Source organism: Equus asinus, chromosome 26, assembly GCF_041296235.1.
Source record: "Equus asinus isolate D_3611 breed Donkey chromosome 26, EquAss-T2T_v2, whole genome shotgun sequence".
NCBI lineage: Eukaryota > Metazoa > Chordata > Mammalia > Perissodactyla > Equidae > Equus > Equus asinus.
The window spans coordinates 35,732,507-35,748,025 of record NC_091815.1 but is presented as its reverse complement, the minus strand read 5'-3'; the positions used below and the strand labels follow the sequence as shown (position 1 = coordinate 35,748,025).

At 42.9% G+C, this 15,519-nt stretch overlaps 2 protein-coding genes across 3 annotated transcripts in view; both read right to left on the bottom strand.

The window, feature by feature from the left end:
- LOC123281204 (cytoplasmic tRNA 2-thiolation protein 1) overlaps positions 1-9,999 on the bottom strand; it is a 34,011-nt gene extending 24,012 nt beyond the window's left edge. Inside the window, exons 1-2 of the mRNA XM_070499199.1 lie at positions 9,981-9,999; positions 8,453-8,551 (exon numbers count right to left, since the gene is read on the bottom strand). The gene's annotated coding sequence lies outside the window, so the exon portion shown is untranslated. The remainder of the gene's footprint in view (positions 1-8,452; positions 8,552-9,980) is intronic.
- Positions 157-15,011, bottom strand: ZNF175 (zinc finger protein 175). Of its 2 annotated transcripts, none has more exons than XM_014827473.3 (5): positions 14,828-15,011; positions 12,937-13,199; positions 9,981-10,107; positions 8,453-8,551; positions 157-3,211 (listed from the first exon to the last, which is right to left on the bottom strand). In XM_014827473.3, exons 2-5 carry the CDS (start codon positions 13,084-13,086, stop codon positions 1,368-1,370), a joined length of 2,220 nt encoding a protein of 739 aa, XP_014682959.2. In that variant the 5' UTR covers positions 13,087-13,199; positions 14,828-15,011; the 3' UTR covers positions 157-1,367. The 2 variants fall into 2 exon arrangements, with proteins under 2 accessions (XP_014682959.2, XP_044615692.1); XM_044759757.2 differs by having other exon boundaries at positions 14,739-14,865.
- Between the last annotated feature and the right edge of the window lie 508 nt (positions 15,012-15,519).

Sequence of the window (15,519 nt, the reverse complement as noted above, 5' to 3'; positions counted from 1 at the left end):
CTTTCTTATAGCAAAAAAACAGTAGGGAAAAGAATGAATAATAAAAAAATGTGAGGATGGTTGAACAAATTACAGCATGTCCACACAACAGCATACCACGCAGCCGCTGAACAGATGTAGAGTGAAAATAACAAGATGCACACACATGTGTATGATCTGATCTGACATTTATAAAACAAAGAGGAAAGAGTTCGTATATAGGTATGTGATTATGAGCATGTTAGGGTGTGTGGATAACAAGTTTTGGCAAACTTCTGTAAAGAGCCAGATAGTAAATGTTTTTGGGTTGCAGGCCATACGGTCTTTGCTACACTTACTCAATTCTGCCATTGGAGCCACAAAAGCAGCCACAAACAATACAGAAACAAATTAATATGGCTGTGTCGAATAAAACTTTATTTAAAAAAACACGTGGCCAGCCAGATTTGGTTGATGGCCAGTTTGCTGACTTGTGGTGTATATGATTAGGAGCCTATACAAAAATAGGAAAGAGTCCATACTGGTTGACACCAGTTATTTATGGAGAGGCTCACCAGAGGTGGTGAAGGTGGAAGAAAAGGGGAGCATACAGCTGAGCTACTCATGAAAGAAACTTAAAAACTCCACCATGAGAACAGTATACAATATAGAATCACATTTATGTATTTACCCAAAAAAGTGTACATTCATGTGTCTATATTCAAAGAAATTAGTAGTTATTGACTGTGCAACCTCAGGATATAAATATTCAATAGGGAATAAACTCGATCAACACAATTACATTAGATTCTTTAAAATATATCTATAACCTATCCACACCTCCTATTATGCAGTGAATTCCATAGCCAAAACTACAGAACTAAGGGCATAGCATATATATGTATATATATTTATATGGTAAATATAAATATTTACATATGTATATATGGTAAATGGTATATTTATATGAATGTATGTATGGTAAATATACATATATAAATGTACATACACAATATTGTCTGGTCATCATTCAGTTTGCTGGCACTTTGGTTATCATTAATGTAATTTCCTACAAACTTTTCTATAAATAATCTGGTAACAATCTGTCTTGTACCACTTTCTATAGAAATACTTTTCTCAATGCATTAGTCAGGGTTTCTTTCCCAGAGTAATTTTATAATCCTTAACAAAGCTAGTACAAATATAGACAATTCTACTCATTCTTAAAACTTCTTTTCTGAGTAATTTGCCTCATGTAAAAATGTGTAACTTTGTGACATGCAGTGCGTTCCTGGAGTTTTTCTGAAGCGTGAATTCTATATCATACACGTAGATCTGACTCTTACGAGATATCTTCTTCTTCAAGAAATTCAGAGAATTTGTTTCACTTATGAACATGCTTATGCATACTAGGAATTGATTTCTGGATAAAGCCTTTCAGCAGAATAACTGCTTCTGTAAGATTTGTCTTTGGTGTGAGTTGTTTGGTGTTTATTAAAATTTGATCTGTTGTTGAAGGTCTTCCCACATTTAGAACATGCGTAGGGTCTCTCTCCTGTGTGAATTCGTTGGTGCACTCTGAGTTGTGGTTTCTTACTGAAGGACTTCCCACAGTCACGGCATTCATAAGGTTTCTCTCCAATATGAATTCTCTGATGTGTAATCAGCTCGGATTTCTGGAGGAAGGTGTTCCCACATTTGTAACAGGCATAAGTTCTCTCTCTCGTGTGAGTTATTTGATGCTTATGGAAATTTGACCTACCGTTGAAAGCCTTCCCACATTCGGTGCATACATAGGGCTTCTCTCCAGTGTGAATTCGCTGATGTTCTCTGAATTGTGACTTGGAAGTGAAGGCTTTCCCACAGTCGCTGCATTTGTAAGGCTTCTCTCCAGTGTGAGTTCTCTGGTGCATGCTGAGTATTGACTTCTGGTTAAACGCTTTCCCACAGGCACTGCACACGTGGTGTCTTTCCCCAGTATGAATTTTCTGGTGGATATTGAGGTGTGACTTTTGGGTGAAAGCTTTTCCACAGTCGTTACATTCATAAGGTTTCTCCCCGGTATGAATTCGATGATGTATATCGAGTTGTGACTTGGAAATGAAGGATTTCCCACAGTTGTGGCACTCAAAAGGTTTCTCTCCTGTGTGACTTCTTTGATGCACAGTCAAGTGTGCCTTCTGGATGAAGGCCTGCCCACATTCGATACATACATAGGACTTCTCCCCGGAATGGATTCTCTGGTGTAAGCTGAGTGTCGACTTCTGGGTGAAGGCTTTTCCACAGTCACTGCATGCATACTCTCGCTCACCAGTATGAATTTTCTGATGTATATTGAGGGTTGAATTCTGGGAGAAGGCTTTCCCACATTCACTGCATTTGTAGAGTTTTTCTCTAGTGTGCGTTCTCTGATGCCTGAAGAGAGATAACATCTGGAAAAAGGCTTTTCCACATTCAGGGCATTTATGGGGCTTCTTTCTGGTGTGAGTTTTCTGGTGTGTACTCAACTCTGACTTCTGGACGAAGACCTTTCCGCATTCCTTACATATGTAAGGTACGTGACCTGTATGATCTGTCAGACATACATTGAGTTTTGGTTGTGGGGTGAAGGCTTTTCCACATTTGCTGCATTCCTGGAGGTTTTCTACACTGTGGAATCTCTGTTGCTCAAGGAGGTGTGACTTTTGGGCAAAGTCCCGCCCACATTCAGTACATTTATCTGGTTTCTCTTGAATTTGATGTTGTGTGAGTGACTGTTTATGACCACGGACTTTTGTACATTGATTACTTTCACAGAAGTTCTCTCCTGTATGAATATTCTTGCCGCTGGCACTGGAAGAGCTATGGGTGAATAGCTGACCAGACCCAACAATCTCATCAAGGGGTTTTGTGGTATTGCTTTGATTCTGATGATTACCTTCTAGGTTAGGCTTCAAACTTTTTGCAAATGAGTAACGTATATGAGGTCTTTTTTGTGAAGAAACATGGTCGGGCCTCACATGACTGATTTTTCCAGGGTCCTTATATTCACAATCCTTTTCTGTCTTCAATGTTTTCTTACTGCGGAAAACCCCATGATCTGAAGATCTATTTTGATTTTGCTGATCTCTCTTTGTATGGTCAGTGTCCTTCCACAGTTCTCTTAAAATGGAACACCATGAACGATCTCTTGTGACTTCAACTGCCATATCATTGTGAAATGAAGCTTTTTCAGAAGTTTCCTGTGGTGGGGTTTCAAGCCCCAAATCCCCTTCTAGAAGGAGAAAGAAGATGAAACAGACACACTGAACAGTTAGTGGATGATAGAGGGGAAATGATACGGAGCTGACTGAGACGGAACAAAGGGAAAATGCTGAGTCATCTAATAATGGCGGTGATGGCATTGATAACGCAACAGTCACACAGTCCTTATTATGTGTCAAACAGTTATCTATATAGCAGGTAGCATATGCCAAACAATATTTGACATGATGCACATATAAATGTGTTTAATCTTCACAACCCCACAAGGTAACTACACTTATTATCCTTGTTTTAAAGATGAAGAAAAGGAGGCACAGAATGGTTAAGTACAGGCATACCTCGTTTTATTCCACTTTGCTTTACTGCACTTCACAGATCCTGCATTTTTTACAAGACCCTCCACCAGCAAAGTGATTACGACTTGCTGAAGGCCCAGATGATAGTTAGCATAAAGTGTTTTTTGATTAAGGTATCTACATTGTTCTTTTAGACATAATGCTAATGTACACTTAACAGACTACAGTATATGCACTGGGAAATCAAAAAACTTGTGTGACTTGCTTTATTGTGATGTTTGCTTTAGCGGGGCAGTCTGGAACTGAACCCACAGTATCTCTGAGGTATGCCTGGAACTGGCCAAAATCACTTTGTTGACCTGTGGGAAAATTAGATTTAAACAAAGGCAACCTGATGTAGATACCCACTGATACCCTGACTTAGTAGGATGACTTCAGGATAAAACAGGCAAGAATGTTTACGGGGCAAGCTTGAAGGAGGGGGCTCAGAGTATAGGTCTTCATTAGCTTGCAGATCTAAGTCGTCACTAATCTCCCAGCTTCCTCTCACTTGTTAAAAACAATATGAAATCCATTAGCCACATATATCCTCTGGAAAACTATTGAAACATCAATCCCAACATGGCCAAGCAGTGAAAGAATACCTATGCCCAAACTCTCAACTCTCCACGAAGCTGAAATTTTTCTTCTTGAACCTGGAAATATAGGCACAACCCAAGAAAGGTACACTGGAAGAAGGGACAAGCAAGCTGTCCCCCAGAATCTGTTTTACCCTCGTCCACAGAAGTTAAATGTGGCTGGTACATGGCTGCCAAGCTCCGTTAACAGTTCCTGATTTCCTTTGCATTGACATGTGTCAGTGAGACTGTGTTTTTGCTGATGGAATGTACACACAACATTATGCACCACTTCTGGGCCAGGGCAGTAAGATCACAGCTTCTCAATACTCTCCGTCGCTTTCTGCCTAGTAGAACCTGGCTTTGAATGCAATGCACATTCAATCACACAGATCGACAATATCATAAAGGACGGTGCAACAATGACAAGGGAAAAACTTAAGACACCTGAAGAATACAAGAAGTTAAGGCTTCCTGATGACCTGCTTTTTTTCTTTTTTTAAAGATTGGCACCTGAGCTAACAACCGTTGCCAATCTGTTTTTTTCCCCCCCAAATGCCCCTAGCAGATAGTTGTATATTTTTAGTTGTGGGTCCTTCTAGCTGTGGCATGTGGGACGCCGCCTCAGCGTGACCTGATGAGTGGTACGATGTCCACGCCCAGGATCCAAACTGGTGAAACCCTGGGCTGCCAAAGCAGAGCGCGCAAACTTAACCACTCGGCCACGGGGCCGGCCCCGTGACCTGCTTTTTTGAACTGCTTTATAGGAGAGAAATTATTCTAGAAATTATTATAGTGAACCTTGGTCTCTTTGTTATAACTTTCAGCTTTATGCTACCCAATATACCCATTTTGTACCAAGAATAGGAGTCACTGATCATCCAATTTAGTAGTATAGAACACAAGACGTAGCAGATTCTCAAAAAAAAAAAAAGAAGAAAAATAGAGTGACCAAATTTTACTATTACTTTATCCTACCAGACGTTTACATACTGAGTATGATAAGACCATCACATCTTGTTTCTTTTGTCTTTCAGTCACTTGGATAAACTTTATCCCAGACCCTTGTCCTGTCCAAAAACCTCATAAATCTTTCACTTTTTAAAAATATGAGAATGCCTTTTATTTTTGTCATTAACTTTTTTTTTGTTGTGGTAAGAAACGCATAATATAAAATTTACCATCTTAACCATGTCTAAGTCTGAAGCTCAGCAGTGTAAATACATTCACATTGTTGTGCAACCAGCCTCCACAACTTTTCTATCTTGCAAAACTGAAACTCTGTCCCCATTAAACAACTCCTCATTTCCCCCTCCCCCTCAGGCAACCACCATTCTACTTTCTGTTTCTATGACTAGGGCTACTCTACATACCTCATATAAATGGAATCATATGGTATTTATCTTCTTGTGACTGGCTTATTTCACTTATCGTAATGTCCTTAAGGATCATCCATGTTGTAGCATGTGTCAGAATTTCCTTCCTTTTTAAAGCTGAATAATGTTACATAGTAGGTAGATATCCCATTTTGTTTATCCATTCATCCATCCATGGACTACTGGGTTGCTTCCACTTCTTGGCTATTGTGAATAGTGCTGCTATGAACATGAGTATGCAAATACCTCTTCAAGATCCTGCTTTCAAGTCTTCTGGATATATATGCCCAGAAGCAGAATCACTGGGTCATATGGTAATTCTGTATTTAATTTTTTATGGAATTGCCATGCCATTTTCCACAGTGGATGCACCATTTTACACTCCCACCAATAGTGCACAGAGGTGCCAACTTCTCCACATCCTTGCCAACACTTATTTTCTGTTTTTTTAACAGTAGCCCTTCTAATGGGTGTGAGGTGATATCACACTGTGGTTTTGATTTACGTTTCCCTAATGATTAGCGATATTGAGCACCTTTTCATATGATTGTTGGCCATTTGCTTATCATCTTGGGAGAAACGGCTATTCAAGTCCTTTACCTGTTTTTTAATTGGGTATTTGTTTTTTTGTTTCATTTTTCACTCTTATATAGCAGTTTCACCCAAACATTGGCTTTCATTTATTCTGAGGATCTTATACTCTGGGTTCCCAGGCATAGACTTGGACCATTTTTAACTTTTCACTTCATTTAGATCACACAACTCTCTTTTTTTTTCCTTGTGAGAAAGATTCACCCTGAACTAACATCCGTTGCCAATCTTCCTCTTCTTTTTGCTTGAGGAAGATTAGCCCTGAGCTAACATCTGTGCCAATCTTCCTGTATTTTCTATGTGAGATGCTGCCACAGCATGGCTGACAAGAAGAGTATGTCCGTGCCCCGGATCCGAACCCGTGAACCTGGGCTGCTGAAGTAGAGCATGCAGAACTTTAACCACTCGGCCATGGGGCTGGCCCGTAGATCATAAAACTCTTGCTAAACCTGATGATATTCAAATCACTGCCACAAATGTTCAATATAAAATATCAGAACTGTGCTGAAAAGCTTATCCATAACTCTCCAACACAGCTTGACAATGTTGCTTCAAAAAAAGTTTAATATCCCAAATTCCAGCAAATACTCATGTCTTCTATCCCCATTAAGCCTGCTTTGCTTTTCCTTTGTTCCAATTCAAAATTGCTTCATGGAGCAGTTACGAGTACTGTGCCCTTAAAACTACCTCCCAACGTCATGCCACCTCTAGGGTGACACCGTTTTCTCTGACCTTTAAAAGCAGTTACTCTCTGTGTGTCCCCCATTTTGATACTTATTTTTTGAGTAGCCTTCCAGTAAATAGACATGATTAACACAAGAGGCTGATGTTAACATCTCATGTCATTATCCACTCTATCCAATTACAATCTCCGTTGCTTTGAATCTCAGCAGATATTTTAAATGTCCTTCTGAACATAGAGCAAAATATTATTTTCTGCCTATCTTCAGAAATTCAATAATTTCTATATCCTGAATGGTTTCCTCATGTTTAACACTGACATAATGAAACCAGAGTAGGGAGACTAGAACGTAATCAACTGAACATATGCAGAGCAGACCATCCTATGGCGAATATATATTATGTACATAATGTCTATATAGCAGATATTTAAAAATATATGAAACAATGAAGTAGAGAATGAGTGATGGAACTATTCAGGTGCATTTTTAAATTGGAAATATGTGGCCATGATATAATGTAACTGAAAAGTGTTTGTTAATCTGACATAGTAGGAAATAACTATTTTTGCATCAAAATCTACTGAGAAAAAAAGGAACATCAATCTTTGTGGTAATAAAATCTGTCCATAGTGTCTTGACTGAACTCATAAACGAGTAAAATCCATAAATCCCATTAGGAACAAAATAACTCAAGCATGAGAAAATAGGGAGCTGGTTTAGGATGACAGCACTGGGATTAAGAAAAACGGTCAACTAAATGGTATGTGCAAAAAGAAAAATGGTAGAATTTCTAAAATAAATTACAAGACTGAGATGGAAGAGCTTAGAAACAGATGATTCTGACAAAATGTATAAAGTGAGAAGAATTTCCGATTTGTGTGATGATTCCAATTTCTGATCTCCCAAAACGAAGTGAGTCATCTCATGGGAACTGTCCACCATGTAGCTAAACAGGGTAACAGAATACAGTTTAGGCATGAGGACTGGAGGGGCTGATACAGGGATCATCAGAAAAATGTATGAGGCCTAAGTGTTCAGAATAGAAAAGCCTTTTAAGGCGATTCCTATATGAAGGGATGACCAGAGGGAAGTATAGACCCCCCAAGCTGGAGACATCCCAATCAGGAGAAAAAGAAAAAAGAAGACCCAGCACAGAAAAGAAAGATCACTGAATTCAGGGGATAAATAAAAAGGAAAAAAGGCCTTGAGGAAAGTCCATGGACACAAAGGGAAAACAATATGACAAAGGCAATGTACACATGGAAAACCCAACCAGATAAGAGAGAGAATGAGATCCTCTAACAACATAGTTACAAGAAAAATTATAACATGAAACAGACATGGCCATAAATGAGAAATTGGTAAATGCTAAGTGTTGGCAAGCCAGATGTGCAAGAGCAGATCCGTATGCATTCCCACGTGGGAGTGGAGATTATACAGCCCAACTGAGGAGCAATATGGCTTACCTAGTCAAATTAAGTACACCTGCGTCCAGTGATCCCACCCCCGAGTATGCACCTCTGAAAATTCTTACACATTATTTACAAGATAATGTACGAAGCGTTAGTTGTAGAAACTGGGAGGAGGAGGCACCCTAAATGTCTACCATGGGAATGGATGAGTGTAGTAGGTTGAACAATGCTCCCCCCACACCCAAGTATCCATGTCTTCCAAGGTTAGTCACTCACCTTGACGCCGCTGATGGGGGAGGAGTTTGGCCTTCCCTATCCATGGCTCCTTTCCTTTTTCCATCCTGAAAATGATCTCTGGGATGGGAATGTGATACCCTGTTAATGAGAAAGGACACTGGATTTGGATGTCGTGGACAGATGTTTGGGACCCCTCTTCCTGGTCTAACAGGCAAACCTAGCAAGCAAACTGCATAGGCTGTCAGTCAGCACCATAAAATCCACGCTGTGCTGTGAAGCAGCCGTGCGGGCCAGCTTCAGCCTGTGTCAGATGATCTTGCAACCTCTCATCTCATGACTGAAGATGTCAGCTGGACAGATGTACAACAGGAAGAGATAAAGGGGTACCTTGCTCTCACATTTCCCAGATACATTTCTTAGAGATTAAGGGACTAACTAAGGACCCTGGTCCTTGCCTCCCCTCCACACACAGAAGACTAACGTCAGCATCTCTGAACTTGTTTGAGGCATGACCAAGAAATTCTTATTTATGTTGCCTTCAATGTATAACCTAGAGAAAAGCCCAGATGTACTCTATCCCCCTTTGTGTTTAAATCTAGTTGCTTTTTTCTTTTCCTCTTCCCTGCACGTACACTTGTTACCGCCCAAAGGGGGTCCTCTGCTCACCGCGAGACATGCCAATAGTCAGAAGGCAAGGTGGGTGGAGAGAAAGGACTTTATTATAGCTTGCTAGCAAGAGGGAAGATGGCTGACTCGTGTCCGAAAGACCCATCTCACAGAACAGACTACAGGCCAGTTATATAGGAGGCCAGTCTCCAGGTGGGGGAGGCGGCTGGTCTTTGGGTGGGGCAGACATCTGGTCTCAGTTCCTGATAGTCCTTTGTTTTACTGGATATGCATGAGACTGGACAAATGCCCTACACCCTGATCTTTCAGTGGTCACTGATGATGGCTATGAGCACAGGCTCTCTGCCCAGGGGTCATCACATTCTTAAGGAACTCAAAAGAACAAAGTTATCATCTTAAAGCAGCTGGGAGAGGCCACAAAATCAACAGAGCATGTCTGGACTAGTTACTCAGAGGTCATTTAAAGTTACAAAATGGTTTCCTTTCTACAATATGGCTTCTCTCATGTCAACCTTGTGTTGAGCCAGGATCGCAGTTTGTGAAAGAGATGTAAGCTGCACTTAAATTCACGTGTACACCTCGGAGCACTTCCATCAGAGCCCTGTGTTGAACTGTTTTCCTGGGGTTCGAACTCCTCATGCTGATTATTGAATAAACTCCTTCACTAATATCACCTAGACTCTATTTCAGTCGACACTGTGGTCTTGGGTCATTGAAACTTTGCATTGGTTCATCAGAAAAGTCAACATCTTTCACTAGGAACAGAGTAATCCTCAAACGTGCCCAGGAGGAATGAACAATCTGGCGTGCCCAAGAGGAATGAACAATCTGGGACAAACCAAAGGCAACCTGATCACACACTTCAGATGTCCCACTGCATTCCACAAGGAAGGAAATCTCAGCAAGGCCCATTCAAGATTCCCAGGTCAGGGGTGCTCACCCACGGAGAAGAGGTGGCTGTAAATCTCCAGCATCACATCCTGGTACAGGCGTCTCTGGGCAGGGTCCAGTTGCTGCCACTCCTCCCTGCTGAAGTCCATGGTCACGTCCTCGAAGGACACTGATCCCTGTTAACAACATACCCCAGCTCAATGTGAATCAGACATCACTGGCAAAAAGGGAGTTACATGCAGAGTCATGTTTTTAATGATTTTGTACCATGATATATCATATGGCTTCCCACTAACAACCTTTCATATTATATTTTGGGGGATTAGAAAAATTTATAGAAATATCCTGCCATCTATTACATACCAGTGATATTGTGACTTATAATAAATATATATTTGGTCTTTGTCCTTGTTTCTAGCACATAACTCCTAAAACCCTTGTTATTTCCTAAGTGATGAGGAATAAAGGTGTTTCTTGTTATGTTAATAAGGTGACTTCAGACCCACCCAAAGGTGGGGGCTGGTTGCCAGGGGAACCAAGCATGTGATTAGAGGGCTGCATTTCAGTCTCAACCCTGACCTCCGGGGAGGGGGGAGGGGGGAGGGGCTGGAGGTTGAATTAGTGGGCAGTGCCCAATGACCTAATTAATTTGTCTGTATAGTGAAGCCTTCATAAAAACACCAAAGGACAAGGTTTGGAGAGCTTCCAGGTTGGTGACCCAGATCACTTCCAAGTGCCACCATGCCAGGCCTCCAACTCCACCATGACAGAAGCTCCTTTGTTCGGGATCTTGCCCTATGTATCTCTTCTGGCTGTTGATTTTTATCTTTTAATGTCCTTTGTAGTAAAGCAGTAATCTAGTGAGTAAATGGGTTTCCTGATTTGTATAAACCACTTCTACAGGATAATAACAAAATGGAGTAACATATGTCAGGCTTGTAAAAATGGAGCAGGGAGGCCATGGGGAAGTGAGGCTTATGCACGTCTCTACTCAGATGGAATGGAATCTCTGAACTGCGCTTCACTGCTGTCATCCTGACCTTCTTCGAAGAAATATGCTTACTCCCATAGATAAGAGCTTTCTGCCTTAGAGATGGCCTTAGCGACCAATCGCGTGTGGCCAAGAAGTAACAGTTGTTGCCAGCACTGATCTCAAGTCTTGCAGGACAACCTGTGTGATTTCTCTTTTTGTCTTTATAAACCCATCTCCTTTGTCTTTCTCTGAGCACACGAGTTTCTCGAATCTGTGTCGCCCAAATTGCAATTCTTGAAACCCCAAATAAATTTTTTGCTGCTTTTGCAGTTTATGCCTCTTATTCATTGACATACTCTAGCAAATTAATCAAACCCAAGGAGAGGGCTGTGGGAACCTGATTTTATAGCCGACTGGTCAGAAGCACAGGTGACAACCTGGAGTTGCGATTGGCATCTGAAGTGGGGGTCGGGGGTCGCGGGAATGGAGGCAATCTTGTGGGACTGAGTCCTTAACCTGGGGGATCTGACACTATCTATGGGTAGATAGGGCCAGAATTGAGTTAAATTGTAGGACACTCAGCTGGTGTCACAGAGAATTGCTTGGTGTGGGAAAAATCCCCACATTTGGTGACCAGAATTGTCAGAAGTGCAGTGTTCTGTATAAGAAGGGAGATTTTCCTTTACAACAGGGAACGCTGATCTGATAAAAACTTGAAACATCTCTTGGAAGGGTAAGTATGAGAAGCATGCAGGTGAGTGCTGGAGGTGCGACTATATGAAAGAGGTCTAAATCTAAACCTGAGAATGTGAGAAGTAATTCTTTTGGGATCCTGAACCCAATTCTGTGTGTGTGAGGGGGGTTCCCCCACACCAAGCAATTCTCCAGACTCAGCTGGATATCCTACAATTCAAGCCAAGGAGAGAGACCTCAGAAGGAACCAACTTGGCGACACCTTGATCTTATAGACTTCCAGCCTCCAGAACTGTGAGAAAATAAATTTCTGTTGTTCAAGCCCCCCAGTCTTTGGTACTTTGTTATGGCAGTCCCAGCAAACTAGCAGTCACTAAACAATGATCTAGACAATTTTTTTTAATTCGTGTTTTAATTTTAAGAATTACTTTGAAATATTAAATATTTGGGGCATTATCTTTCAACTTTTAAGTGATTTTTATTAGGCATTTATTATGATAGTGTCAATGTTCCTTTCTTTTAATGTTTTCTATTATAAAATGTTTCCATCAGGTTGAGATGATTTTTAAACATTATTGAAATATATAACCTCCTCACAATATATTGGTTGAATGGTAATAAGCCATGCATTTATTATACCTTTTTTAAACAGAAAATCTCTGTAACTTTGAGTATAAATCTATCACATGATAATGATGCACTGTTTATTATCATGGCCACTCATTATTTGAAAACACAGAGAGTGCCATGAAATATACCGAATAACTTGGACTTTCAGGAAATCTTTAGTATACTCAAGAATCCTGCTTTCTCATTCCTAAATATCAAATATTAATATCTGTGGGCGATTTGGAAACACTATTCTCCGGCGTTTTTATCATCTTTAAACACAGGAAAAACCACGTGGTCCTTAGGAGCCAGTTCTTGCTCTAGTATCCCATGACTCTATAAACTAGGACAAAGGGGTACCAAGCCAACCCCAAGAGCAGGTGAGGAGTCAGGCGGGGACCAGCGGAGAATATGCCAGGACCCAGCGGTGGATGAAGGATTTAGCCTGTGCTGAGCAGGAAGGAGTCAGCATTTCCCTGCTGTGCCGAGGGCGTCCCACCCAGACTAGGGGTGACCTTTTCTTCTTCCTTTGCCCTAGGGCCAACCCTCTTCTCTAAGACAGCCTTCTTCATCAGCCAGTTCAGAGTCCCCTATATCAGAGACATGTTGAGGGGACACCAGCCCCGTGTGGTCAGCTCTCAGCAGGAGGACCTGGATTGCCTCGGGCACAGGGAGTCCGGAATCTCCTGCCCTAGAGTTCTGGAGAACTGTGCCTGGGGCTCCTGCTTACCTCACAGGATCTATCCTGCTCCGCTGGACCCAGGACCTGGGGCCTCGGGGGCAAATTCACACCAGCAGACATGTCCCCTCTGGACTTCACCTCTCGGTCTCTCTTGCTGACAACTCCACTTTTCCCAGGAGCCCAAAACTGGGTAGGCATCTGTAGGCTCCAATGAGATCTGCTGGGGGAAGTCAGGTTGGGCTGTGAAGGGAGATCCTGTGGCCTCAGTGATGTGGCCTGACCCAGGGGCTCTGCAGAGACACCAGGAAGCCCTGGAAAGGCAACGACCACATGGTCACTCAACCAACATTCACTCCACATGAATTTCTGGGGGCCCTTAGGTGAGGGCTACTGTGCTAGACACTGAGAGTAGACAAAGCTCAGAAAAATCTAACTCTAGTTATTAGGGTTACAAAAAAGACCAAGAGATTTGGAGTAAACTTAAAAGCTTTCATCGCAGCTCTGCCACCTTTTAACTGGAGATACCACTTTAGTTGCAGTTTCCAAAATGAGGATACACATATTTATCACAGACATTGGGAAACATCCAAAAGATGCAGCTTGTGAAGCCCTCAGCACCTGCCTGGCCTGTGGTTAAATAATGAACAAAAATCAGCAAGTTGCAGAGTCAGGTATCAGGTACCTTGTTTCCTTTTCACACAGCCCTGTCAGCTAAGTATCATGATCGTTATTATACCCATTTTGAGGAAACTGAGACTGAGTGCTGTTACATAATCTGCCTTAAGGTCACTCAGTCTGCAAAGAGAAGAACAAGAAATCAGTCCCACGTCTGCCTCACTCTAAACTGCACACTGTCACCACAGGCCCTGTGGTCCCCTACTCGGTCAGCTTCCAGAAACACCCATTTCTGTTTCCTGTTGCCTTCAGAGAGCTGAGGCTTCAAGTCGGCCATGTCTGGTGCACCTAATCCAAGCCTCTGGACATTTCAGTGCCCATCCATAACCACCTAGACAGCCCAGCCTTTTCCGACAAAGATGAAACTTAAGTTCAGTGTACTCACCCCCCACCTTGACCCAGAAAACCTGCAGACATGCACCAGGATCCCCAGTCACTTACTGTTTTTTCCCTGTCCCTGGGTTGCCCCGCCCCACGCCAGCCACCCCCAAATGCAGTTATGACCACACTGACCTCCCGAAATCCCCAAAGAGTGGACCACAGGTCTGCCACAAGGTCACGAAATGCCTGCCGGTCACTGATGTGGCCAGACTCCTGAAATCATTCCAACGCTGCATGCCAGTAAATGTTCCCCAGGGGCTGTGATTGCCACAAGACCCCAAATAATCCCCCAGAAGAGGTTCCAAATAGCACACCTCAATAGGAAACCATCGTGGATCTGCTCAACTGCCAATCACTGCCTCTCACCACGTCCACAGGGCCCCAAGGAGAGGCCTCGCAAACCCCCATCACTGACCCCCTGGGCCTCCATTCGACAGGCTCCCATACGCCACCCTCAGCACCCCACTGATTTCTATAGGCCCCCAATCATGCTCCCCAGAGTTACAATGTGACCCTCAAAGTCCTCAGTCCCAGAAGCTCCTGTTCCTAATCAATCACTGCCTCCAACAGTCCCCAAGCAGTGGGTCACTTCCCCCAAATGTCCCCCAGGACCATCCACTAACGCCCTGTTAAGACGCATGCTCACTGTACTCCAATGAGCAAGTTTCATGGGCCAACAACATAAAATCTGGTATTAAAGTACACTTGCAATGTAAGTTACAAAAATAGTTATATACACACAAAAAACACGCAAAGAGCCAATCATCCAACTTAAATTAGAAAACCCGGCTCACCCCACAGATCGCCCCGCCTCATCACTCACACCAAGCCGATGTCGCCTCACTGACCCCACAGAATCCCCACTGCTAACATCCCAAATCACCTCAGGGTCCCGCATGCGACAGACGGGTTAGAAACAGCTGACAACATAAGCGGAAATGACGGCTCTGGGCCACTTCCGGCTCAGGTTGAGTTGTCCCCGTTTTCTCGGCTGGTTGAACTGAGCACATGCTCCCTAGAAGCTTTGAAGCCACTCCCTGCCAATAGTTAGCATGGCGCCTTGCAGTGTCCGTATGTCTATTGCGCGGTTCAATCTTTCAGGAACTGTCAAGCGAACGACATGGCCGCGCCCATAAAGAATGGAGGCCGTCATTTTCAAAGAATGTCCATTCCGTACAGCCAGGGAAGGTATTTGCAATCTCACAGAGTAAAGTCTTGGGGTTGTCCCACGTTGGCAGAGGACCTATTGAATATCTGTGTATATATATTTCTAAGAGCAACTGGCACTGCACATTCTGAAAAATACCTTTTCTCTGTATTATCACATTGATTTAAAGCCCCACCCTCAGAATCCAGGTATCTTGCCCGCCCTTCCCTCCCAAGAGTCACTCTGCACAGAGAGGCTAATGCAGACGTGTTAGGAGGCCAAAGGGTGCGGAGCCGAGTAGACGAACTGCCCACCGTCACCAGACTCCTTTGGGGGCAGCTCCACGACCCCAGGCTCTGAGGACTGGAAGAGGCTCGTGGCTTGGCTCTCCAGTGTCCCGTTCAGCCTGCCAGAGGGTTGCTGTCAAT